The sequence below is a fragment of the Liolophura sinensis genome, chromosome 1 (assembly GCF_032854445.1).
Source record: "Liolophura sinensis isolate JHLJ2023 chromosome 1, CUHK_Ljap_v2, whole genome shotgun sequence".
In the NCBI taxonomy this organism is placed as follows: Eukaryota; Metazoa; Mollusca; class Polyplacophora; order Chitonida; family Chitonidae; genus Liolophura; species Liolophura sinensis.
The window spans coordinates 86,929,944-86,954,906 of NC_088295.1; the positions used below are offsets into that span (position 1 = coordinate 86,929,944).

At 36.8% G+C, this 24,963-nt stretch overlaps 2 protein-coding genes across 2 annotated transcripts; one reads left to right on the plus strand and one right to left on the minus strand.

The window, feature by feature from the left end:
• Nucleotides 1–158: 158 nt before the first annotated feature.
• LOC135465036 (RUN domain-containing protein 3B-like) lies at nt 159–13,290 on the minus strand. Its single transcript, XM_064742579.1, has 9 exons — nt 13,127–13,290; nt 12,214–12,329; nt 7,910–8,043; nt 7,508–7,593; nt 6,938–7,027; nt 6,276–6,356; nt 4,974–5,127; nt 4,517–4,674; nt 159–3,384 (listed from the first exon to the last, which is right to left on the minus strand). The coding sequence occupies exons 1-9, from the start codon at nt 13,210–13,212 to the stop codon at nt 2,691–2,693; spliced, it is 1,599 nt and encodes a 532-aa protein (XP_064598649.1). The 5' UTR covers nt 13,213–13,290; the 3' UTR covers nt 159–2,690.
• A 243-nt stretch (nt 13,291–13,533) lies between these two features.
• Nucleotides 13,534–23,592, plus strand: LOC135461967 (speckle-type POZ protein B-like). The gene is made up of 10 exons (XM_064739274.1): nt 13,534–13,668; nt 14,361–14,527; nt 14,959–15,080; nt 15,305–15,456; nt 17,117–17,244; nt 18,122–18,299; nt 18,892–18,947; nt 19,150–19,272; nt 20,197–20,339; nt 20,852–23,592. Exons 2-10 carry the CDS (start codon nt 14,450–14,452, stop codon nt 20,994–20,996), a joined length of 1,125 nt encoding a protein of 374 aa, XP_064595344.1. The 5' UTR covers nt 13,534–13,668; nt 14,361–14,449; the 3' UTR covers nt 20,997–23,592.
• The last annotated feature ends 1,371 nt before the right edge of the window (nt 23,593–24,963 follow it).

Here is a 24,963-nt window from a genome sequence, read left to right on the forward strand (position 1 = left end):
AATAAAACATACTTAAAAAAGACTAACATAACCCATCGAAGACCTGAAGTCAACGTTTTTTTTGATAACAGCTGTCAAACCCGTATGTGTGCACTGCGTATATCTGGTAAAGAAATAGCGAAGAAAAGATGGATACAAAACAAGCCATTCATTCATATGTCAACAATGATTTTGTGTTTTATTAAAGAATGTATTGACAAATATCACAAATACTGAAAGAATTTGAAATCGTGACTGCAGTAATATTCGGAATACTTTGACATAAAGCGTAAAATGTTGTAAGTCCGCTTGGATCACAGCAAATAAATGTTTGGCTACAGCACGAATATGTGCGCTTGGGACAAATTATAGCTCCACTGGCAATATGCATGGATAAAGTTGTACCGTAACATGTTATCATTAATTAAGCCACAATTAATCATTCATTCATTCATTCATTCGTAACATGGTATCAAAGTTAGCCTTTAGTAAACGGTATAGTATCACTAAAACACACAAACTATTGAAATGTTTTAGTAACCATTGTCTGATACCCGCACACAAGAGGCTGTAATTCGCACCTGGAGTAATCAATTCCAGAGGGGCGACTTTAGCAAACACTGCTGTATATCCAGGAGTCGTCAGTTGTACAAGCTAATTCCGTACAACTACAGCATTAAACTAGCGTGCAATGACAAAATCTCGATGTCAAACAGTACCATGCCCTATTTAGTCAATACGTCAAATATGTGAGCTTGGTCAATACCATGACAACTTGGTCAGTAAGTCGAGCGAAAAAACTTGGCCAATATCATGGCAACTTGGTCAATACCATATCAAAATGGTCAATACATCAAGCATGAGAACTTGGTGAATACCATGTCAAATTCGTCAATGCGCCAACCATGGCAACTTGGTGAATACCATGTCAAATTCGTCAATACGCCAACCATGCTAACTTGGTGAATACCATGTCAAATTCGTCAATACGCAACCATGCTGACTTGGTTCCTTGGTCAAGCATGGGAACTTGATGAACACCATATCTTAAAAACTTGGTCAATATACCAATCATGTTAACTTGGTCAAATACATCAATTACGTCAACTTGGTCAAATACACCGGGCACGTCAACTTGGTCAATACACAAAGCAAGTCAATTTGGTCAATACACCAAGCACGTCAACTTGGTCAATACACCACGCATATCCACTTGGTCAATACACCAAGAACGTCAAGCATGTGGACTTGGTAAATACGTCTGAGAATTTGGCCAATATGCACTACACATCAACTTAATAACCAAAAGGCTAATGATATTGAATAATTTGGCCAGTACATTAACTCTGTCAACGACCCCCATACAGTACTCAAGCTGACTTGATAAATATGTCAATGTCCTTACCTAGAATATTTAGCGACAAATACTTTTATGTATTAGAGCAATGATAGGAAACATATATTCACAAACTATTTACACTCTGATCTGGAAACAGGTAATACATCAAGGAAATCCTGGAATACCTTAGATAGCGAAGTGACAAGACACCAACAGAGAGTCATGAATACACGTATCAAATGTGTATAAAAATTCAAAGCATCTCTAACAAAACAAGTCTCTTAAAATTCCTAATGTAAACACAAGCTGACCCAAAAGCTAATCATGATATGTACATCCTATCAAAGACATTCCTTCATTATGATTGCAATTAGCTTTCTAAAGCTGTGTAAAAATCATTACCTGATTGACTGGATTCCATCAGCAAATACAACCATTTACGAAATATGTAATGAAAACATAAATTTTCAAATATTGTTACAAATACAGCACAAAGTTACAAATACTTCATAAAGCTACACATATGCAGATCAGAGTTTGAAGATACCCATGTCTCCATCAAGAAGAGTCTGGGCATTCAAGCTGTTCACAACATAAATTTGTTTTACTATGTTTCACTGAAAAACTCTATATTTTCCCAGGAAAGTATTATAATAACTCTACCACATATTTGATGGGTAAGGTAATTTAACATGTTCATTTCCGTTTCATAAAGAACCATCAGAATTGTGCTGGAAAGCAATCTTATACTTGCAAGAAAATGAACTCAATGTTTTGTAGCCTTTCATTTAATTAACATTTGATTAAATGCTAATTTCTACATATTGCAACAATGAAACAATTCAAGATACTTTAACTTATGGTTTAAATACTGTTAGTTTTTAGACCAGTAGTAATTTGATTTGGTCAACTGTGAGCATTATAATAGAAAGGCACACACCTTCATACATATACAAAGAACACTCACTGGCAAGCAAAATCCTACAATCCCACTAATAGCACCAAAACCGTGCTGGGCCAAACACAAATCTAATCTCAAACACAAACATAGGTACATTAATAAAACTACTGATTTATGACTATTCTAGAGGGAATGTTTATAAAAGGTAAATTATGGCACTTTGGTCCCAATCCCTAACACTTGCACAAAAATCAACACTGCTTTAATAAACCTCTACAAAATAACCAAAACAAAAAACAAATTGGAAAAGCTCTATTTTCTTTAATAATTACATTGGCAAAATAATGATATCAATCATCAACTTTCCAGTGTTCAGACTAGTGTGTGTCAAGATACTGATGACTCTGATCCGGTGTGATATCATCTGGTGCAGTCTCTGAAGAATCTCTAGGGACAGCTACATCCTCCCCACTAGGTGAGGACTGGTCCTGAGCCTCGCCTGTACGCGGTAGCAGAGTCCACTCCCCCATTGGAATTATCAGAGGAGCTTTCCTCCACGGTCATCTCCCTTGGAGGAGCTCTCCCGTCATCGGAGGAGAAGGAATCATCTCCTGACCTCTGTTGCTCATCAGTGGCAATGGATTGTGCCTGGTGACTTCCTCCAACAATGGCAGAGAGGATGGTTTTTTCCTCATCAGACACTTCCCCGTCAGGAGATGACCTGACCTCGGGACTCTCTGCTTCTGTCGTATCTTTGTCCACAGTGTTCCCATTTTCCTCTTTTAAGGGCTGTGCTGCAGACCCTGCCACTTCTCTCTCTCCTCCAGACACATCCACTTGCAGGGGATCCTGCCCAGAGCCAGTGTTACTCTTGTCCATGTCACTCACAGATATCTGCACAACACTCTCTGCTGTACCACTTGACTCTTTGGTAACTGTGTCATTATCATAGGAGAGTCCGCTAGTTGTCTTGGGGAGAGCTGTCATCTGAATGTCTCCAGACTTGAAGCTCAGCTCTGATGAAAAGGAACCTGCCAAGGGGACTAAACTCTGCGTCTCCTCCTTGACTCCTGACTGGGATAGGGAGGAGCGTGGATCAGTGGACACCATCAGGTGGTGGGACACGTTCCCAGTGGATCCCATCTCTGATGATGTCTGACTTTGCCTGAAAACAGACCCAGCACACAAAGATTACACCTACTCATAAAACCCTAAAGCAACAAAGGTGTTACTGGGCTTGTTGATTGCAACAAACACAGCAACAGCATCTATAAGGCATACTATAGTATAAGACAAGTTAGTAAATGATCATTTGTTGAGCATTTTATCAACTGTCACACATGAATTATATCAATTATCGTGAAGAAAATTTCAAAAAAGTCTCTGTATGTTACACTAATTTTGAATGCTTCAGTTTTGTTCAAATGGTAATTTGAATATGCAGAGAGAAAGTTTTGTCTCTAAAGCATTAGGATGAAAAAAAATAAAGCTTTCAAAGAGATGACATGTATTTCACAAACTTACAGCCAAAATTCAATTTGACTCTACTTTGATGACTTTTTAAAAAGTGCTGATCCACATGTAGCACCAGGGAATCAACAAAAAGCTAAATAACGCAAAATAATTAAATTAAAAAATTCAACAGAAATTTTGAGCTGTCTCAAATGATATCAGTCGGTGACACTCACAGGTCACTGTCCTGACTGGTCAGCAACTGCCGAGGTAAGCGTACTGAAGGTTCCTCACTGATTTCCCTCATGGCCAAGGCTGGTTTAGACGACCCTTTGGCAGAGCTGTCTGGCTGGGGTAACACTCGCGCCCCTCAGTGACTTTAGCTCCCTCTGTAACGTCTTCATTTGTTCTTTCAAAGAAGCTCTGACAAGCCCAAAATGACACATAGTTACACGTAACTGGATGTTGTGAAGGTGAAATGATTGTATGTAAATGGGATCATATCATATTCTTTAAACTTAAAATTCTTCTTTGTATGCTCTACATCTGGCCACAGTTGTGAGGTGATAATAAATCACAGTACAATTTTTATTCAGTTATGGATGTAGCTTTCAAATTGAGTGAGCAATAATTTTCCATGAATTCTCTGAGATTTAATGTTCCTATATATTAAGTGATGTCAACCAATACCTGACTTTTGTGCCCCTTAAACAAGCCTGTATACTCTATCATTTTCACGCACAGATTCATTTTAAAGATGCAGTAACATCTCCAACTACATTCAATCCATCATACTTAATTAAGCATGTCAAGTTTTTTTTCAGAGGAAATATACTTCTACTCACAGTTGTCCCTGAAGTTCGATGATGACCCCCTCCAGCTGTTGGCGTTCCCGCATGGCCTCTGCTTCATAGTGCTCCAGAGTGTCCAATAGGTGGCGCCGTTGTCGTGTGGCCTCTTCCAGCTGACTCTGACGCAGACGCACAAGTTCCTCCAGGTAACCCTAAAGGGAGACAACCAACAATAAAACAATATGAAGTGATCTTTCAGACAAACATACCATAAAGGGTGAGGGAGGAAAACAGGACATAAATGACATCACTTGAAACATCAATGACATGCTGGGAGTCATATGCAACTAAAGGTTGGTGATGTAGAGATTATTCTAGTTTCTTCTAAGGTAAACCTACTTCCAGGTAGGAAATAGGTTTTTTTTACATTTAAACATTGGCAAAAAAAGATGATGGAATATTTAATCCCAAGAGATTATTTTAATAGGACATTTCAGAAATGTGACAATACCTTCTGTTCACTAATGGTCTTGAACTTGTTCTCTAGGCTTTTGTATTTGACAGACCAGGAGGCATCTTCCTCATCCACTTCACTCATGATGCTACTACTCACATTGGAATAACTCAGCTCCAGCTCTTCAGAGTCCTGCCTCAGGCTTTCATCACTGAAGCAGGGCAAGCTAAGCTTTTGTTAAAGAGTACAACACTGACAAAAAGTCACCCAAATAACACATTTTCAGAGGTAGAGTATCATCCTATCTCGCAAAGAATTTACCAAACACCTTAATAGGATCACCAGAAATGCCAGAATCAGGCGAAATTAACAACTGTGTCATTGAGTTTTGGTTAAATGCAGTATTTCACAAAATTGTCAGTCACAATGAACCCCAACCATTTAAAAGCAACACTAAATCTGCTCATACATGCATTAGTTTAGATAACATAATCTGTGCTTCACAGACAAGGGAAACTCTCAACAAATAAAATTATTCCATCAAAGCAAATTTCCTTCACAGACCAACTGATAAATTATTTGGCAGGGTTAAATTAAGGAAAAGGAACATCCTGAAATTTCATAATTAAGGTGGGTAAGAGTATGCCTTAAACAATGTATATTTCCATGCCAATGACACTCCAATGTCCTATTCATCACTTTGAGATTGTAAATCTTTTTAGGAATATTTCCTAGGGCATATTCCCACTGATGACATATTTTCACACGATGTCTTTGGTCAAAACTGTGATAGAGGAATTCTCAATCATGACAACCACAAACCTTCACCATCCAGCTCATTTAAATTAAACACAAAAATTATTCGCTTTGGCCATCATTTTATCTAAGCTGCTGCAGCTTTCACCCTTCCAAGCACCTGAAGTTGAGTCCACATGGCCATCTCCTTTAAGAATGATTAAGATTCTAGCATACCTTCAAAAACCTTAACACTAAAAACAATGGTGAAAGAAGTGTGTTCAAATTGATAATCTCACACACAGTTGCCCTCTTCATCAGAGATTCTGGGACAGTTCCATTTCGCTAATAAAATAGGGGGGCTGGGTTGTGCTGTCAGAATGTCTGTTTTCTTCAAAATTTGACAGCTCACATTCTCCGAGAACAAAGACAAAATGAATTTACATATAGCTGGTCAGGCAGTTAAGTTTAAAGGTCTGAAGAACAATGCGGCTATCTGAGCAGTGTTTTACAGTCTACTGTTTTTTCATCCCAGTTGTTGGATGCCTTTGCGGCCCCTCATTCTCTTAATTTCGTAAATTCAATGAAACCAAGCAATGCTATGGCGAAAAAAAAGGTACTTACTTATGGTGAAACAGCAAGTAAGGACTGTAGTTGATGGTCAGAGGTCCCATAAGTTCAAGGTTATCTCCCTTCAAACAAAAACTGAAACAGAAGGGTCATGCTTTAAATGCAGTTTAAGATGTATCCTGGCATAAAAAAGTACAAAACAGTGTCTCTACTTTCTTCTTGTGGTTTTAAACTACAATTTTCCTAGGCGCCCAGAAGAGTGTCCAAAAGGTAAGCAGCCCACAGAAGGGATGTCCATTTTGATAGGTGTGAAAAACAAGTCTGTGGGAGATGAGCCTGAATTCAGACAGCTAAGCTGGTCTCGTGATCAAATTAACTCCATCGATGACATCATTTTCCATCATTTCTGACCACTGATGGAAAATACATGTAGCATAAAAAAAGGTACTGTTCAGAGGAATAAAATTAAAACCCTTTCTTTTTGACACACTTTCTTCATTTCCCTTAAAACCATAATCTTTCTTTTAAAGTTCATTTTCAGGTATTTTTTACTTCTTGATGTACACAAGACATTTACTCAATTGATCAACTCTTTCAAGGAGATATTTTAGACATCTACATCATGCATTTTGCATACAAAATTATTAACAGTTGAAAAGTGAAATGGCTATAAGTTCATCTTAATTCTCCTTTCAATTCAGTGACTACTGGCTCACCTGAAGTCAATAGCATTGAGACCCAGAAGAGTCCCACACAACATGCTTGAGTCCTCACTCATCATTACTGAACCCTCGTGGTAAAAGTTCCTAAAAATGAGATAATGAGGATAATGATAGAAGACCAAAGAAAGGCACTAATCATTAATATATTCTTACTTTGTGTCAACTTGTTGTTGTAGTTAAAATGAAATACTAGTAAACTAACATTTTATTTGAAAGTCAGAAGTACATGTACTGTAATTCCTCAACATTTTCGCATGTTTGCTAAGTGTTTATTCAAGCATATTCTGAAGGCATTATTCTGTGTATAATGTTAAAATTACTATTTTTGTGAAGCCCGGAAATTGGCTTTGTTTTGTCTGACCTTATTTGAAAAAATCAACTTAAGAACATGTATAAATTGTACTTAAAGGTGGAAATTGAATACCAGCATTTGTAATATTTTGCCACTGGATTATTTTACAATGAAACAAAAGGGAGGCAAGAAAACAATATTAAAAATTTTATAGGGAGGAAATATGTGTACAAATGTTATTTTACTTCATGCATCATTGGACAAATCCTTACTTGGTGACTCTGGTTTGAGACAAAGCATTGGAGAAATATTCAGACAATCTTTTCTCCATGAGTGCCACTCTTAGCCAGGCCCGTCCCTGTCAACACAAGGCCCATGCCCAACCCAATCATTGGACAAAGTTTTATACAAATGTACTGTTATAAAGTCATAAATCTTTATACAAAGAACATAAATACGACAAAAATCTTCTTAATACTGCATTTCTAAAGTCTTCTACACCATGTAGTTTCTTAATAGTAATAGTAACAAATTGTAAACAAAAATTACACTTATTATACGTTCTGTATTTTTTCTATTTCCCTTCTTTTGCCTAGTGGGACTTCATGTGTCTTGTACATGTACAACAAATTAATACTATTTATAAACATAACATTCCATGATTTAATTTGTACCTTTCCTCTGTTAGTTCTGATATTCTCAATGGACTCGATGTTGGTAATACAGTTGTTGGATAGTTTTCGGCAGGCCACTTTGATGTACTCCCAGTAATGCCTCGGTTCTGCTGTTCCATACCAGGTCTTCTGGGCTACAAACACAAATTTAGGGAAAAGTGTCATAAAACCTGGTAATTTAGTCACTTTTATAATATACAGGCACTCTCCTCAAATGCAGTCTGCGTAAAATCGATACAAATTTGTTAAGACATTTGGTGAATTTTCAAACATGAACAATTTGTTGTTGTTGTATTGTGAGTGTTACGCAGACACTCGTCCATGAATTGTTTCAAGTACATTTTTATTACTGCTGGAGCCGAGGGCTTAAACAGAGCTGTGTGGTTATGAAAAGTGGGATGAGAATTTTTGATTCTGATGTAGTTTAAACTGTACTGCTCATTCATGTTGCTAAAATCCTCCCATCCAGTGATCTTGATGACCAGCAAATTTCAAGAGCCAGATGACCGAGTCAAAACATTACAACCGAAAGCCTGGCAAAACCTTTTTCACAAAATTTACAGGAATTGTAGGGCCTGCTCTTAGCTTGTACCACTAAAAATGCAAACATATGTCCTAATCGCCAGTTATTTAGAAAAATTGCATCTAAAATTGCCATTTTGTATATGAAATGATAAGAAAAGTACATGAACAAAATGTATTTTAGGTTGAACTTTAACATCTGGCAATATTTACTTTTTTGTATGTCAAATCCTATAACTACACACTGCACACAAACAGCCACAAACTTACATTGTCAGATTAGTCTGCAAGTTTACCCAGATATGTCACTGATACAGGCTATATCAATGCTTAGAAAGCTGTTGACATTGGAAAACATCACACTGATAACTGACCATGCTCACCCAAGTGACAGATTGAGGATAAAATAAATACAGATAATGACTGTATATTACCAACGTGATGACGTTTACATGTATTTTTAACAAAATGTCTCCGGTCTGATTTTTAACCTGGTCCACTGTATGTTAATGTGATGCCTAGGAATTTGGTACTAGACTTCAGGCAAAACACTGTACATAACTTTTTTGTCAAAGCAAAGGGAAGTAAAATTTTGAGGGTTACAGTTTTACCCAGCTAGTGATAGTCAAATAAACGGTATAGGATAGGTTCACTTCAACATTAGTCTGAAAGATCAGCTGGAAAGAATGAAACAGATCACAGATGTACATGTGTACACAGAATGAACTCCCCCTAAAAGCCATGTTTCACATGTTTTATCTTATCTTCTCTATAGTACACACACTGGCACATTACTCATCTGTGGCAGGGACAAGCAAATGGAGAGGTGAAAGATAACATGGGAAAGTACATTTATGGGGAAATCAACAAACAACAGACGATATTCTGACATGTACTACTGATAATAACTCAGTATTATAGTTTGCTAGACAAAAGAAGAATCTACATAGCATATAATGGAAATTGTAAACATCCCCAAAGCCTGGTTTCATTTAAACACAATATTTTCCCTGTCATGTCTGCGCAGGTAAAACTTGTAGGTACCCATGAAAGAGCACCTGCCCATATTTCTGCGGACTTGAATAGATAATTTGGCAAATTTTCATAGTACTGTGACTATTTAATTACTGTAATGTTTAAATATATTTAGCAATTATTGTATTAAACAATTTTTACAAAAATTTGAAAGGCTATATATCATGCAATGTAACACTATTTTTTGGCCAACATATATAATATGTGTTCTCTTTGTCAGTCTTGTAACTAACCCTCTGGCTTTCAGAATCTGAAGTGTAAACAAAATATACAACCAAACAATATGAGAATCAATGCATGCTCCCTACTCAACCCAGCTTTTGAAAATCATAGTGTATTACCAATGTACATGCATGAAATCAAGCATATTAGGAGAGTGATCAACAGAATGTTAAATATTTGATCAACCAAAACATACATGTACACAGCATCAAAAAGCATCTTACATAATCATTTTAAAGAGATATATTGCTAATAGCCAAAAAAATGTGTGCTGCTATTTTAAATGTCTACTACATAAAGACTTCCAGATATCTACTGACATGTGCCTAACTTTGAGTAGACAATCAAATTGTAATTACACAGCCAACCATTTAACTTCAGATCAGCCAAACAGATCGATGTGAATTACAAATACTTTGTAATACATGGTCGATAGCAAAGAAGACTGTATTTGGTTTTGTACACTTCGCTTTCAAATGCTACATGTATATTATTCACATGTGCAATCCACAAGCGAACACTACATTGTGGCAATCTCTGCCTCATTTGCACGTTATCTCAACGGATGGACAGATTACATTAGTGACATATTTCTCCTGTAATTCTCTTAAATTGACATTTTTTGTTCAATGCAACTCATTTTTGTACTGAGCTGAACCAACTGAAAAAGTCTGAATTTTTTTCCGCAATATGTCAATTAAACCTGTGAGTTTCATGATTTTTTTCTGATTTTTTCTAACTAAACAATTTCATTGTGCAGTTATTACACATAAACAAGAAAAAAAAACAAAAAAACAATCATTATCAAATAAATCACTTAATATGCAAAACTTGACCTGAAATCAGAGGTTACCTAAAATGACCCTGTGCACAAAATTGTATAAAAGCTGGGCGTTATTTACAGGAGTTAATGTAGCATGGAGATCCATGAGAATAAAGGAATTCACTAAATATGCAAAACTTAGATCAAGCTAGTTTTCAAATTTGATCTCAAGTTCCACAAAGTAACACAGCAAAGTAAAAATTTTATCACACATGGAGCAATTATTGCACGGAAACCTACGACCAATCAGAATGCAAAACTTTGCACAAATTCAGATGATTTTCACATTTGATCTGAGGACACAATATAAACATGGGCACAAAATCTATAGATATCAACCTATATTTGGGGCCTCAGCTTGGCAACATGACCCAGGAGCCTCTTACCAATGCCGTTGCAGCAAGTTCAAGTCCTGGCCATACTTGGGAAGGTCTGCCAGCAACCTGTAGATGGTTGTGGATTTCCCCCGGGCTCAGCCCAGTTTCCTCTGATTATATAGGTGAAAAAGTATTAAGAACGGCATAAAACACCAACAGAGGGTTAGCCAGAAATGTGAAAGAGGGTGTCCAAACATCCTTTTTTGTGGCTATATTGTTATATCAAGGTGCCCAGATTTCATTTTCTCCTATCTCTCCATGTTACAAGTGCTAAAAACAGCGTCCAAATACATGTAGTACCAGTTTTCTATTTCACCCATCCCCTTTGACTGGTGGAAGGGTAACTGACTCCAACAATTAAATACACAAATAAATCAAACTATATTTAGAAAAGTAACAAGTCTTGCACAAAACCAATGACATTCTTAGAATTCATTAAACATGCCAAATTTATGTGCAGATTTGGCTGGTTGTCAAACTTGATCTGAAGTCTAACATACTCTATGCAACCTGTCAGATTCATAATTCTTGTAATCAGTAATTACAATGTAATTTTCATGACATAGGTAAATAACAGAAAGCAATCTCTATACACCCCCCCCCTTTTTTTCAAGAGGAAGGTATAACACACAAATAATAACAATACTGTATGTTGTTTTCAAATACTAACATGACAGCTGCTCAAACATCTGCCAGTTAAACTGGCTCCCCTGCTCAGTCACTTCCTTCAATCAATACAAAGCAGCTAGTAGCTGTGGATAAGCTTCACATGGGGGCAATCTCCAGGAAAACAATTATATCAACAACAGCTTGACAGTACCATAAAATATTGCTGGCATGTACCAGCCTGAGAGTCTTCAACTACATACCTTTAACCACATGGTCAACCATAATACTCTGTACACCCTGTATCACTAACTATGGCAATACATATTAACCATTACCTCTATCATTGATACTGTATTTGTTTAATTGATGTTTTGTGTGTCACCACATACCTGTACTCAAAAATATTTGACTTGTACGGTGGCAGCAATTCTTTTTACCTAGGACCTCAACAACCTCCTCACATAAGGTGACTGAATGTACAGGTATTAAATATGATCAATGAAGATTAGATTGTGACATTGTGGCAAACTTTGTGGTCAAGCATGTTGGAGAACTTTAGTATGATTAACTCTTGACAAGCCTTTCCAATGACACATGAATTTCAAAATATTTCCAGACATCTCTGTGATCATGGTTGATAACAATTAACTTCTGCATAGAAACACAAATATTTTAACAAATATAAGTCAATATTTGATAAATGATTAGGCCAGTACGTTTCATCCTGAAGAGGAGCAACTGTTCCATGACAGCAAAGAAATTGACCAACTCGTCACTGCTGTCATCCACTGGCTCAAAGCTGGACTTGTCAATCAAACTTTTCACTGTCAACCTTAAAAGAAAGAAAAGGGACACTAAGAACATTTAGCAGAAAACATTTTGGTGCAATACTGAATAAAAATCTATCATCAAAATATGTGTGCATGTTTTGTCCGTTGTTAATTAGAAAATATTACCATTACTGATAGGCACCATCTTCACACAACTCAAATTAAAATCCCCAACTGTCCTTAACAATGACAATGTAATCGGTCATAGTATGAATTTCTTGTGACCAGAAGTAAAATTTTGCCTAATTAAAAATCAGATTGCAAACTCTTCAACAGACAAATTAGTTTTGCACTAATTTTCATGGTGTTTAGGTACCAGTACATTATTTTCACATCAAATTCCAACGCTCACATTTTGACATCTTGAGCATGTAAAAACTTCGTATCTAAGTGCGTTCTCAAATATACCCATCCAATTAATGTAATCACATGACAATATACTAAATTATAATCCGGGAGAAAATGAATTCAATATTAATAATGCTTCATCACAGACAGAATTAAGGAGCTTAGGACTTCAAAACAAACTAGGAAGTTTTAAATCAATTTCAGAGCTTTACCCATTAGACATCATTTCTCTCGGTTGTGACTGTGCGAACAAAAATACCAAAATTTACCATTAAACAGCTAACAAAAACTACCCATAAAAACTAATTGTTACTTCGATGCTATAAATTCAAATCGGGTTGGCCAAACAGCCTGGGATCAGAAAACGTGACAAATGACACTTGGTGACAATGAGTGTGAGTCTGACTACACCAACTGACTACTTACTGTACAGCTACTATGACCGACTCACCTGCACATTTGCACAAGGTTTCCACGCTGGACATCGACCTGCCTTGTCCCCAGACTAATCCGCGATTCCTCCATGTTTGACATCATGTGTGTTCAATTACGTAAAGTAGCCGAATACCTGGAATGAAGACAACAATGGCATCTTATCAAACGCAAAAATCATCTGTTTACAAATGGCCCTGCATGTGACCGGAAGTCGTCGTATTGGATAATTATACTCTCTAATAAACGCCGTAGTTTATTTAATTTATACTTACTTCGTTTGTGGTGGAATTTAAGCTTTTTATGCAATAGACCGTTACAAAAATATCACAGAACCGCGTAAATTATGTTTAATTTTGGAGAGAACAATAATGTTGTCTTACGGACGAAGAATGGGGATGAGGTTATCTAGGCCACAGCCTCGAACTGAAAAACGGGAAACTTGACTTGAACTTGTGAAAAGGGACTGCAATTATCTTGGAATTTTACCTAATATTTGACAGCTAACCCCCAAAACGATCCATGACTACTTGGTAGGGTTTGTGAGGTTTGGTCTTAGCGGTGAGTATTTTTGATAGGATGAAAAGTTGTGTGTTACAGGTCAGATTTAGGGTGGGTCTTATGTGGGTCCGGACTTGATTTGAGTGGGTTAAGTGCATATGGCCTGCACCAGTCCAGCCTTGACAGGCTTGGATATGACACCAGTCTGCCAGTAGTGCTGTCGTTAGAATTCCCCGTTAAGTTACTTTAACCTGTATGGTCTTAATAATTGATGACTACCTTTATGTAAATGAAGCGAAAGAATAATGAATTTTCACACGGACGTAATTTGGCACAGGTAGATTACGAAATGAAGTTACATGTAAAATGGTGTACCGGTGCCTGGTGGAAACAGAAAACGAAACGCAGTTTTGACATCAGTGAAAGATATAAGAATGTGTAGGCCTAACCAACACAATCTCAGCAATTGAAACATCTTTAACACTAACTGAATTTCTGATATGTTCACCTAAATAATGTTGTTTCTTAGGACAAATCCTAGAATCCCCATACATAAGCTGTACATAAATTACTACCTCCTTTACCTGACATACAATTTAACATGGTTGTACATATGGAAATCACTATATCTCCCTTGGACTATTATATTTGGGTTAAACTGAAAGGCTGCAAAATAGACGTAGACTGACTAAAATAAGACACATGAAATCCTAGGACCAACCCATGTTGTTCAACTTTTGTTATATTTTTAGAAAAAACCTCTAGAGAAAGAAGAAATTTTTTTAAAGGTTATTCAACAGTATCAGCAACGGCTTGTCAGTCATCTTCCTCGTCGGCCACAATGGCGGTGTCGAGAGTGCCGACACCTCCGCCACCGGAGATGTCGTGCCCTGTGGCCGAGAATTGGTGCTACACGCAGGTCAGCATATTTGCTCTTTATTTGATATTGCAAGTTTTAATCCCTAAGTTATCAAAAAGTTTTCTGTTTGGATTCGGTATATACTGTCAAATCTGACACTTAAATAACACCATAAATATTTATCCCTATGCTTATCTTATTATTGTTTATTAGGTATAATTTTCTCTGAGACTACTGTATATATGTATATTTAGCTACATTGTGCCTCGGTGAAATTCTGTTGATTAAAGTCAAAATACATGTATTGAGATATAATTATTACTTTGCTTACTTATCATGCCAAGGTGTTCAGTGGATCATCTAGATTTAAAGTTACCTTCATTGACTTTCATCTCCAAATGGGTGCACAGTATGGTTATTTCTTTGTTGAATTTCATTTTATTTGCTGTTAAGTGGGTCGAATACTAAAATTGTTCACGTTTGATTTGCAGGTCAAAGTTGTTAAATTTTCATATATATGGACAATAAACAACTTCAGCTTTTGTCGAGAAGAGATGGGTGAAGTGTTAAAGAGTTCAACATTTTCAGCTGGAGCAAATGACAAATTAAAATGGTTTGTATTTATGTAGTCATTAGCAAATAAGCATACAGGTTTCTTTAATTTAAAAAATTTAAACTTTAATTTAAACAAGTTAATTTATCCTGCCCTTAATGATCATATTGCATTCCAAGTTTATGGTTTTTACTCCTAATAAAGGAAGGTAAATATTAAATTATATATTGTTGAAATAATGATATGGATGAATCTCTGTTACCCATTTGGGTTTTTCATTTCAGGTGTTTACGGGTTAATCCAAAGGGGCTTGATGAGGAGAGCAAAGATTATTTGTCATTGTATTTATTGCTAGTTTCTTGTAACAAAAGTGAGGTTCGTGCAAAATTCAAGTTTTCAATACTGAATGCCAAAAGGGAGGAAACAAAAGCCATGGGTAAGTGAAACATGGAGGCTTAGTACAGTGGTGTAACTTAATGCCTGCCTGCATGCCAAATGCAGGCAAAAATGGCTGCGGGCATGTGATAGGCTCGCGTAGCCTGCCCGATGGGGCAGCCAATATTTCTTGACATGATTTTCTCCTTTACAAAAAAATTCAACTAGTAATGTCCGATGGATATCACATGTTACCCTTTTACTTTTTTGTTGTTAACTCAACAAACGTGCCTCTGCCACACAAGAGTTCCACCAATGGATGAGGAAGTTGTTTGTGTTCTCTGTGACTTGGTTCATTGTGGTACGGTAGCCAAGATGCACGCATCCAGTACGCGAAGCCGGACACAGGAGAGTTTGTATTTTTAACGTCAAATCCGTTCCTAACAAGAAGCTGCAATTTTGTGGCGTGCACTGTTTTTTAACGAACATTGCTCCAAAAAATCCAAACAAAGATAAAACTACCAGTTCTCTATCATCTGAGAGCAGTAGGTTGTATGACCTTAGTTCAATTAAATTAAACATTGAGGTCTGTTTTCAACAGTTTCTGATACTCAATTCATAATGTAGGCACTTCGCCAAACGAAGTTGGCCTATAAATCCACTCCGATTTCTGGTGTGGATTGAGGAAAGTTGGGTCTTTTCTATCGCTCCTGTAATTTTCAATCAATTTCAAAATCATTATATGCAGAAAACCTGATAAAGTGTTGACCTTTTTCTTTTCAATATCGCGGTGTGCATGTGATGCATTGGGTGCAAATTGTCCTTTCTATGCTACATCCATGATGAGCAATGAATTCATCGCTAGTTGTCATTTAAGACTGTTTTTGCGGTCTTGTCTTGTTAAGTTGATATCCGTATCTTTTGGCACGTGATTCTGAGATTTAAGTACTCCCACTTGCCATGACAGCATAAAGTTATTTTGAGGAGGGAGAAGGAAATATTTTGTGGATTTCAACAACATTTCGGCTTGGGAATGGATTTGTACTCACAGGAGTGGTAATTAAGGTCTTATTCTCTTTCATGCACACCAGAAATTGGCGTGTGTAGCCGTTTCAAAGTGGATTTAAATGCCCACTTCATTCCGCAAAGTGCCTTGCGGAATGGACCTACCAGGCTTTTTAATTCAACGATTAAACGTGGAGGCAGATAAATATTTAAAATTGTTGAAAATTATAGACCCCGGCATTTAATTTAATTGAGCTAGTATGACGAAGACAGGAGAATGATCAATTTATATAACATATGTTATGCTTGTGCTTCATGTGGGCAGGTAGATTAAGGCTATTACCAGCGCTGATGGCAGGCCCTTTCATTTCAGGGTAGACTGATTTGAGGTGCAGGCTGCCCTGATGGCAGGCACCAAAAAAAATTGCACCACTGTAATAGTACATACCTTTTATGGCAGAGAAATGTAAACAGTATGGCAGGACTCATAAACGGCACCTCTACATGCGGATCCAGAATGATGCTTTCTTATGCTGAACCTGTCTGTCTTAGCCTTCATAGCGCATCTTGAATAAAGGGTAAATTACAGAAGTAGAAATTTGCATAACATGACTTGATGAAAAATAGGTTATTAGGGAATAGAGTAGGTTGTTAGATTCATTTTCTTATACTTTTATTGCTCAATTTATGATGGATGGTGTTTCATTTATTCTCAGAGAGTCAAAGGGCCTATAGGTTTGTTCAGGGCAAAGATTGGGGGTTCAAAAAATTCATCCGTCGAGACTTTCTGATGGATGAAGCGAATGGACTCTTGCCAGATGACAAATTAACAATATTTTGTGAAGTAAGTCCCATTTTCTTTATTTTATATGATACTGGCTTCCTCTCCAGTCACATGTGGGAAGGTCTTCTAGCAACCTGCGGATGGTTGTGGGTTTCCCTGTGGGAAACCGCCACCAGATAAGTCAGATATTCTTGAGTACAGCCTAAAACACAAATCAAATGAGTAAATGAATATGGTTTCCTTTTATTCAAAATCAAACACTCACAGGTAAGTTACTAATTTGTCAGATTCCTTCAAAGTATCGGCTTTAAGATAGATCTTAATTAGGGATCCATGCAACTTACCCTGCAGGATATTGTTTTCATTCGGATTATAATGTACAAAATTTTATGACCAGGATACAGCCTAGAAGGTTGACATATTGACTTGAAATTTTGTAGCAACGTTCCACTGAAGTTGTGCCAAGGGAATATGGGCAATTTTGTGCAAAAAAAGCTGATTTTAATGACATAATTTTATCACTTATAGTTTGAAAATTCTGAAAACTAGTTATCTGAAACTTGAATTCCAGTGGATTTAAGCTATGATAGGTAGTTGAAATTACCGTATTTCAGAAGTAGATGATTATCATGGAGTACGAAGTTCGGAAGACAGATAGACACTGTTTTGATGTGTTGGTTTCTACTGCACTGTCCATGATTTCCAGAAGCAGTAATGTGGTTAGAAATAGCTACAGTTGTATGCTCTCTCCTATATGGTAGTGATGATTACAACAACAAACACTGCACACCAGCCGAAACTGCTTAAAGTTCCAGTGTGCTGTTATATTTTTTTTTCATCCTCTTGAAGCCCTAACCACCAAGGTTCTGTATTCACATCCTGATTTGACTGGTTCTAACTACATTGAGATGTTAAAGAAAAAAATTTATCTTTTCAGGTCAGTGTTGTAGGAGACACAATTAATGTCTCTGGTCAGTCTAACTGTACCCCAGTCAAAGTCCCAGAACTCCGGCTCAGCGATGATTTTGGAGGCTTGTTTGAGAGAACGTCTTTCAGTGATGTGACGCTGTGTGTTCACGGCCGTGAGTTCCAGGCACACAAGGCTGTCTTAGGAGGTAGCTGAGATTTGGTTTATTAATGTTTACCAATTATTTATTTGTTTAATTTTTCTTCTTGAAAGGTGAATATTTTAAAGGTTTATACAGAATTGTTGCTTATCTTGTCTTTAAAATAGACAGACATGTCACAAGTTCAGTTCTGACCTTGAACAGGGAATGGTATATTCCGTAGCTCACACTCCTTACAGGTCATTAGTGACAATATGCGCTCAGTTTTAACATTTGTTATTTTCTGCCAGTATGTTGTGCATGTCTCTGCATTGCACATGGGAAAGCTCATCAGTAAATTACCAAAGATCAGTGGTTTATACCAGGCACTTTGGTTTCCTCCACCCCTGATGACTGACTGTCATCCTACATATGAAATGTTCTTAAGTGTTAACAGCCATGTAATAAATTAATATTGACATATTTATCTGTCATGTCCTTGTGGTTCACCACACCATGGTGAAATTGTTCAAAAGAACGCTCTAAACAAAGAATTAATAGTGATAATTTCTTGATTTTTGTTGTAAAATAAGGTTTATTATGATATGTTTCAACATGGTTCCATGTTTTCAATGCCACATGTATGTTTCATTTTTTTCAGCACGATCTCCTGTTTTCAATGCTATGTTTGAACACGAGATGGAAGAACAGATTAAGGTATCTATTGTAACTCTTTAAAATGTGTTTTATTTTCCATATCAGAAATTTAATGGTTAAATTGTTAAAGGTGACATTGTAAGCATACTTGTATTTTTTAATCAGCTTGTACTAGACTTCTAGATGGTTGGTATACAGTAGGTCAGTTTTAAGACCACTTGCTCTTTGTGTATCTATATACATTTTTCTTTATGTGTTTCAGAATAGGGTAGAAATTCTGGATGTTGACCATGAAGTAATGCGAGAGATGTTGAGGTTTATTTACACAGGGAAGGCCCCAAACTTAGAGAGGATGGCAGATGATCTGCTGGCTGCTGCTGACAAGGTGCTATGCATTCCTTTAAATGTCATACTGATTGAATTTTTGACCTTCCTGTATCTTTAGCCTGGACGGACTATAGCCGTCCAGGGTAAAGATGCATTCCTATTTCTGTTTGTCAAGAAAGTTTTCCAACTTTTTCAAAAACTGTTCATCCTAATGAGTTAAAACTTGGTATGTTGCTTCACCATAATATGTTACAGATCAATTTTGAGACCTTAGTGTCCAGGTTGGACAAAATTATAGCCATTTTGGACTTTAATGATTTAATTTCTTATCAGTCCCCAACAGTAACCTAGGGAGGATTGTTGGTTTGCATTCCATGTGTCCGTCAAGAAAGTTTTCTGGATTTTTTTTCAAACGGTTCATCATGTTTACTTGGGACTTGATACATGGATTCGCCCTAGCAAGTTACAGAAAATTATGGCTGGTTTTGTCCAAATTTAAACTTTTAAATTTAAAATTCAGTAATTTTATTGACTTTTTTTTCTTTTCGAAAAGGTTCAGTATATTGTAAAAGTCTTTACAGTTGCAAGTTACAGATCAAGTTCTCAGTTTAGCCAATCTCATCCATTTTAGACAAAATTATTGCAGTTTTTGTCCTGTTTGGACAATTTCCAGATTTTTTTTCAGAATTGAAACTTGGCTTCACCAAAACAAGTTACAAACCAGTTTTGGGGTGTTTTTATTCTGTTGTGGATTTTCATGCAGGTATTATTCTGATGACTGAGGCCAATAGGAGCCATGTATTGCTTATTGCGTTGGCAATACGTAAGAAATCTGGGTTAAAATAATACATCAGCACTGAAGGAAAGTCATTTGTGGTTACACAACACATGTGCACAATATATCAGATCATATTCTTATTACTGATGGAGTATATTGATAATAGCTCATTGTAATACTTATGTTCTTCTTGCCACATTACAGTATGCCTTGGAGAGACTGAAGGTGATGTGTGAAGAAGCCCTTTGCTCCAACCTGACCATTGACAATGTTTGTGATGTGTTAGTTTTGGCAGATTTACATACTGCAGACCAGCTGAAATCTCATGCAATTGATTTTATTAATTGGTGAGTAGCTATTAATTACCTCATTAGATAATTTATCTCTTCTAAAATTTGGGTACCTGATCTGCTCATTTTAGCATATATAGATGTAATTCTAGCAGAAATATTAAGTTTCTCTTTTCTGATGTAGGTAGACCATCTAATGAACAACACACTCACATCTTTACTTTTCCAAAGTGCGGGTAAAATAATGTAATATTCTACTTTCAACACTACTAATATCTCTCCCAAATTTGAGAAGAATTAGGGTAAGTAATTGTGTCTTGATGTGTGTGAGGTATCATTGCTCAAACATAATGTGAATATCTCTGAGACTTACTTCCTGTTATGGTTTTTATCAATTATAAGGATACTACACTATGTATGTTCTAAAATAATTACTTGAAAACAGCAGTGAAATTAGAGTAACGTCAGCCCATTAAAAGTAATGTCAGCCCATTAAAAGTAACTGGTGAAGCTTGCTTCAGTTTTGAACGGACTCTCACTTTAAATAAAATTTGAAACTATGATTTCAGTCATGCAACTGATGTGATGGAGACATCAGGTTGGAAATCCATGATAGTAAACCATCCTCACCTAGTAGCTGATGCGTTCCGGGCTCTGGCCAGCCAACAGAGTCCCCCACTGGGCCCACCCAGGAAGCGCGTCAAGCAATCCTAGACGTCATACCTCCAGCTTCCAAGAGCTGTTGATATACAGTGACTGTCTCTTCTTCCGAGTGACTCGTAGAGATTTTCTCGCTGTTGTTATCACTGTAGAGTAAGCTGTTGTGATGTTAACACGAGAGTGGAAGACTGTGTTATTCCTGGAACATCATTATTCTATTCTGAGTAAGACTGTGTTCAGTAGACATCAGTGCATCCCCCAGCATGGACTACACACTGGAGTAAGCAAGCCATGCCATGTGGCATGAAATCAAGTTGTGCTGATCAAGTGGTCTTACTACACGGTGGTGGTGAGATTACAAATGCGTACTGTTGTGTTGACATGTTGGACAGTTGTGAGAAAACAAGATTTGCAGAATTACCATTAATGCGGAGCTGAAACTATTTTTGGAAATTTGCAGTTGGTTGCTGTATTAAAGACCTATAAGTACAGATCACATGACAGTGTGTGTATCCTGCCAAACTCTTTGTTTGTTTGCAAATTATCTGAGCAATGCTGAGACATGGATTATTATTGCTAAACGTAATTGTATGCCTGTTATGATGTATCTCAAGGTTGACACACGCATAGTACACCCCTAATGAACACTAAAAACTAGCAATGTCCAACTGCCATTTTACAGCTCTCCTCCCTCAGCAATGATATTTGTTACTTGTGTTATTGTTCTTTCATTCTCCATTGCTGTTACCATTAATATATCTGTTGATAAGCCAAACAGTCCACATGGTATGACTTTTGTACCATTTTCTGCAGATCTGCTGAAGATTTTCATTTCTAAAACTCTTTGGCAGTACACACGAAATGTACATATGTTCCCTATACATGTAAATAATAGGTTTTCTGGAAGCCAGTGTTCGCAAACTGTTGTTCATGGTGTTCCTATCATCAGAGCCCTTGGCCCTTCTTATAGGATTACCAGTACACCCAGTTATTAGCCGCAGTTTGTGATAAACTACATACCTGTACAAAATGTCTATACACATGCTATGTTTTGCTAGCGTTACTCATGTGAGCAGTTCACATCTGATGCAGTGCTATCCCTGTGATCTGAATAGTCCTGTACAAAGTTAACATGTAACAAACTAGGCACAGAACCATACACTGTTCACAGCTTTGAGCTTTGAGGTATCTTTCTGCTGCCATGTATATGTACATGCCCATGTTTATTATATGACTTTAATTTATTAAGAGAAAATTATTATTGCTTTTGTGAAATACTGTTATTGTTCAGTGTAATATTGTAAATATGTTACCTTGCACATTCTGAAAACCAATGATTTGTACCATAAAGCCTAGGTTTCTTTGACATGGAATGTTATGTCAGTAGAACTTTGAGATGTTTGGTATGGCAGAGTGAAAATTAAATGACCTAGAGGTAGATTTCACAATGAAGTTTCATGCCATGAGTATGATTGAAAAGTTGTGTGGAAACTTAACATGTCGCACAGTCTGTAAAATTCCCTCGAACAGCAGTCAGTAATGTGAATTAAATATAAAAAGATAAGGTTGAGTGACTTGTTTGTAAAATGTGCTTTGTTTAATATACTAGAATGTACGTCTTATGAGGAGGCCACAATTCAATTCCTATTTGCCTGGCTTGTCAGTTATGATAGGGTAGCTAGCAAAAATTTATTCCTTCTTCCACCTGTAGGTCTTTCATATTACAACAAAATACTGAACATCGTCAGGTTCTCGTTAGAGTTAGATCAAAAGATATGTCATAAGCATCTTGCATAAACAATGTTTAAGTTGCCTTAACATGTATGGTTTGGTTTCTGTTTTTAAGCTGTACAGGTGTGGCAGAATCATCTCTGACATCAGTTTTTGACTTCTGTTGGCGATAATCAAATGTACCATAATTTTGTATTACAGACATTTTTGTGTGACAAATCTACATACTCTGTACTTCATTCTTGTTTTGTGGCTGCTTTTATAGATGTCAATACATGCTCCTCAACAGAAGTCACATGGCGCACTATCCTATTGTGCCTGTCCATAGTGTGGAAAGCAGTTATGATGTAAAGGGAATGTTAAGAGTTGTGAAATATTTGTTTATGGATTTTTATAACTTAAGCATTAGTTAGAAGTCAGCATCATTAAATTAGTTTTCCTGCAAAGAAAAAGAAACAAAAAAAAAAACCTAAGACAAAATCGGGGCTGATTCCACAAAGAACTTTTTGACTCGAGTCAAGATTTAAAACTCTGTTCGATGCTTAGGTTTTTGGTACTGGAAGTTGAAATTTTGACTCATTTGTCTTAAAAGAACATTGATGAGGCTTACAAAATTTTAATGTCTAAAACACAAAATACGCTTTGAGATTGTATTTCAAATTTTTCGAACATGTAAGTCTGGTATGGCTTTGTGGAATTGCCCCCAGATACTTGTCATGGGGTGAGTTTCTAGTTTTCATTTAAAACATTCTTCTTCTGTAATGATCCATATGGCAAGTGTGAAAATGGAAACGTGGACCTGACATAGTAAATGTGACTGGTGCAAGGTGGCTTTTTACTCTGCCTACTGGTGAAAGAGTGGCCACCAGTACCATCACGTGTGGTACATTACAGAGGACAACAGGATAACATGAACATTTATCAGATTATGTTGTCATGCAGAGGGAAAGCTTTTGAAAGATGTGAAAATGAACGTGCCAGAAATACTCTAAGACATTGTACTTTCCTCTTTCAAAGCACTGTGTGATTGACAGTGTTATAGGCTTAAGAACATTACTTTTTTTCTGCCTTCAGCAGGCTGAATAGCAGGCCATTGTACATTTAATCTATGAAAGAGATACATTTTTGTACTGTTTCTGTTAACAGTTTCACAGTGTTTGCGTACATTGAAAAGGTTGTTTATGATGGAGCATGTGGAGGGCTGTATGGCTGTATCATAGTATATTTCAGGATCAGTGGCTTCCTTGATGCAGTATTTATGTTAGTCTGTATCGGGATAGTTCTAACCACAATAGATACAAGTAGGTCAGACTGGGGGTGTACACATGTTATGTATGCCGGCAAGAAGCCACAGGGCTCGTCCTATGGTCATTTGGTTGACATCGGTACTTTTGAAGTTATCAACAGAATTGTTTGAAACGAAATCTAATTGAATGCATTTAGTAGTTCTAATAGAACTGTTTTCAGATTTGTCTGCCATCGTTTCTCTTTTTCGTTTTTGTTGCTGACTAAATTTTGTTAAATACATTCATGTACCAGATCACTTCTTGTTACCTTTCTGTGTCCATACTGTAGTAGAATTTTATCTACAATCGGAACTGGAAGCCTCCATGCCATTTTGACTTTATAAGTGGAGGAAAACACAAAACCACTAGTTCATTTGATTGATGTTTACAGTGGTGCTAAAATAGTTGTCACTTTGTAATTTACAGGATTATCGGTGGAGTAAACCACTGCCCTTTACCAGGAACTTGACAATTTTGTGCCTTAAAGATTAGCGAGAGCTGGATATGAGCCTAAGAACTTGCTGGTTAGCAGTCAATAGGCTGTTATGAAAACAATGCTGTAGCAAACAGAGCCAAAAAGTAACTTGACCCTTATCTTTAAATTGTGTAGTGGTATATGGACCCACACACACGTAATAAGAATTACTGATTACCCTAATTCCTCAACATTTTTGCATATGAAAGAACAACTTTCCATGCAATTTTTGCACATTTTAAATTTGATTTGGAGACCAATGTACATTAGGTGGATTGGCCAATTTCAGTGCTTCACAGAAAAAAAAATAATTTTATCAGTCTGCACAGCATAATGCCTTCAGACCTTACAAACATGCGAAAAGGTTGAAGAATTCCAGTTTGTCACATGGTCTTCATAGTTTGTTCTGCTGAGTGACTGAAGAAGTACAGAGACAAAAGGCTTGTGGTACGTGTTTCTTACTTGGCATTAAAGCTCAGAGGTTAGAGCAAGGACTGGTTAGCTTGGTATCAGTATAATGTGACTGGGT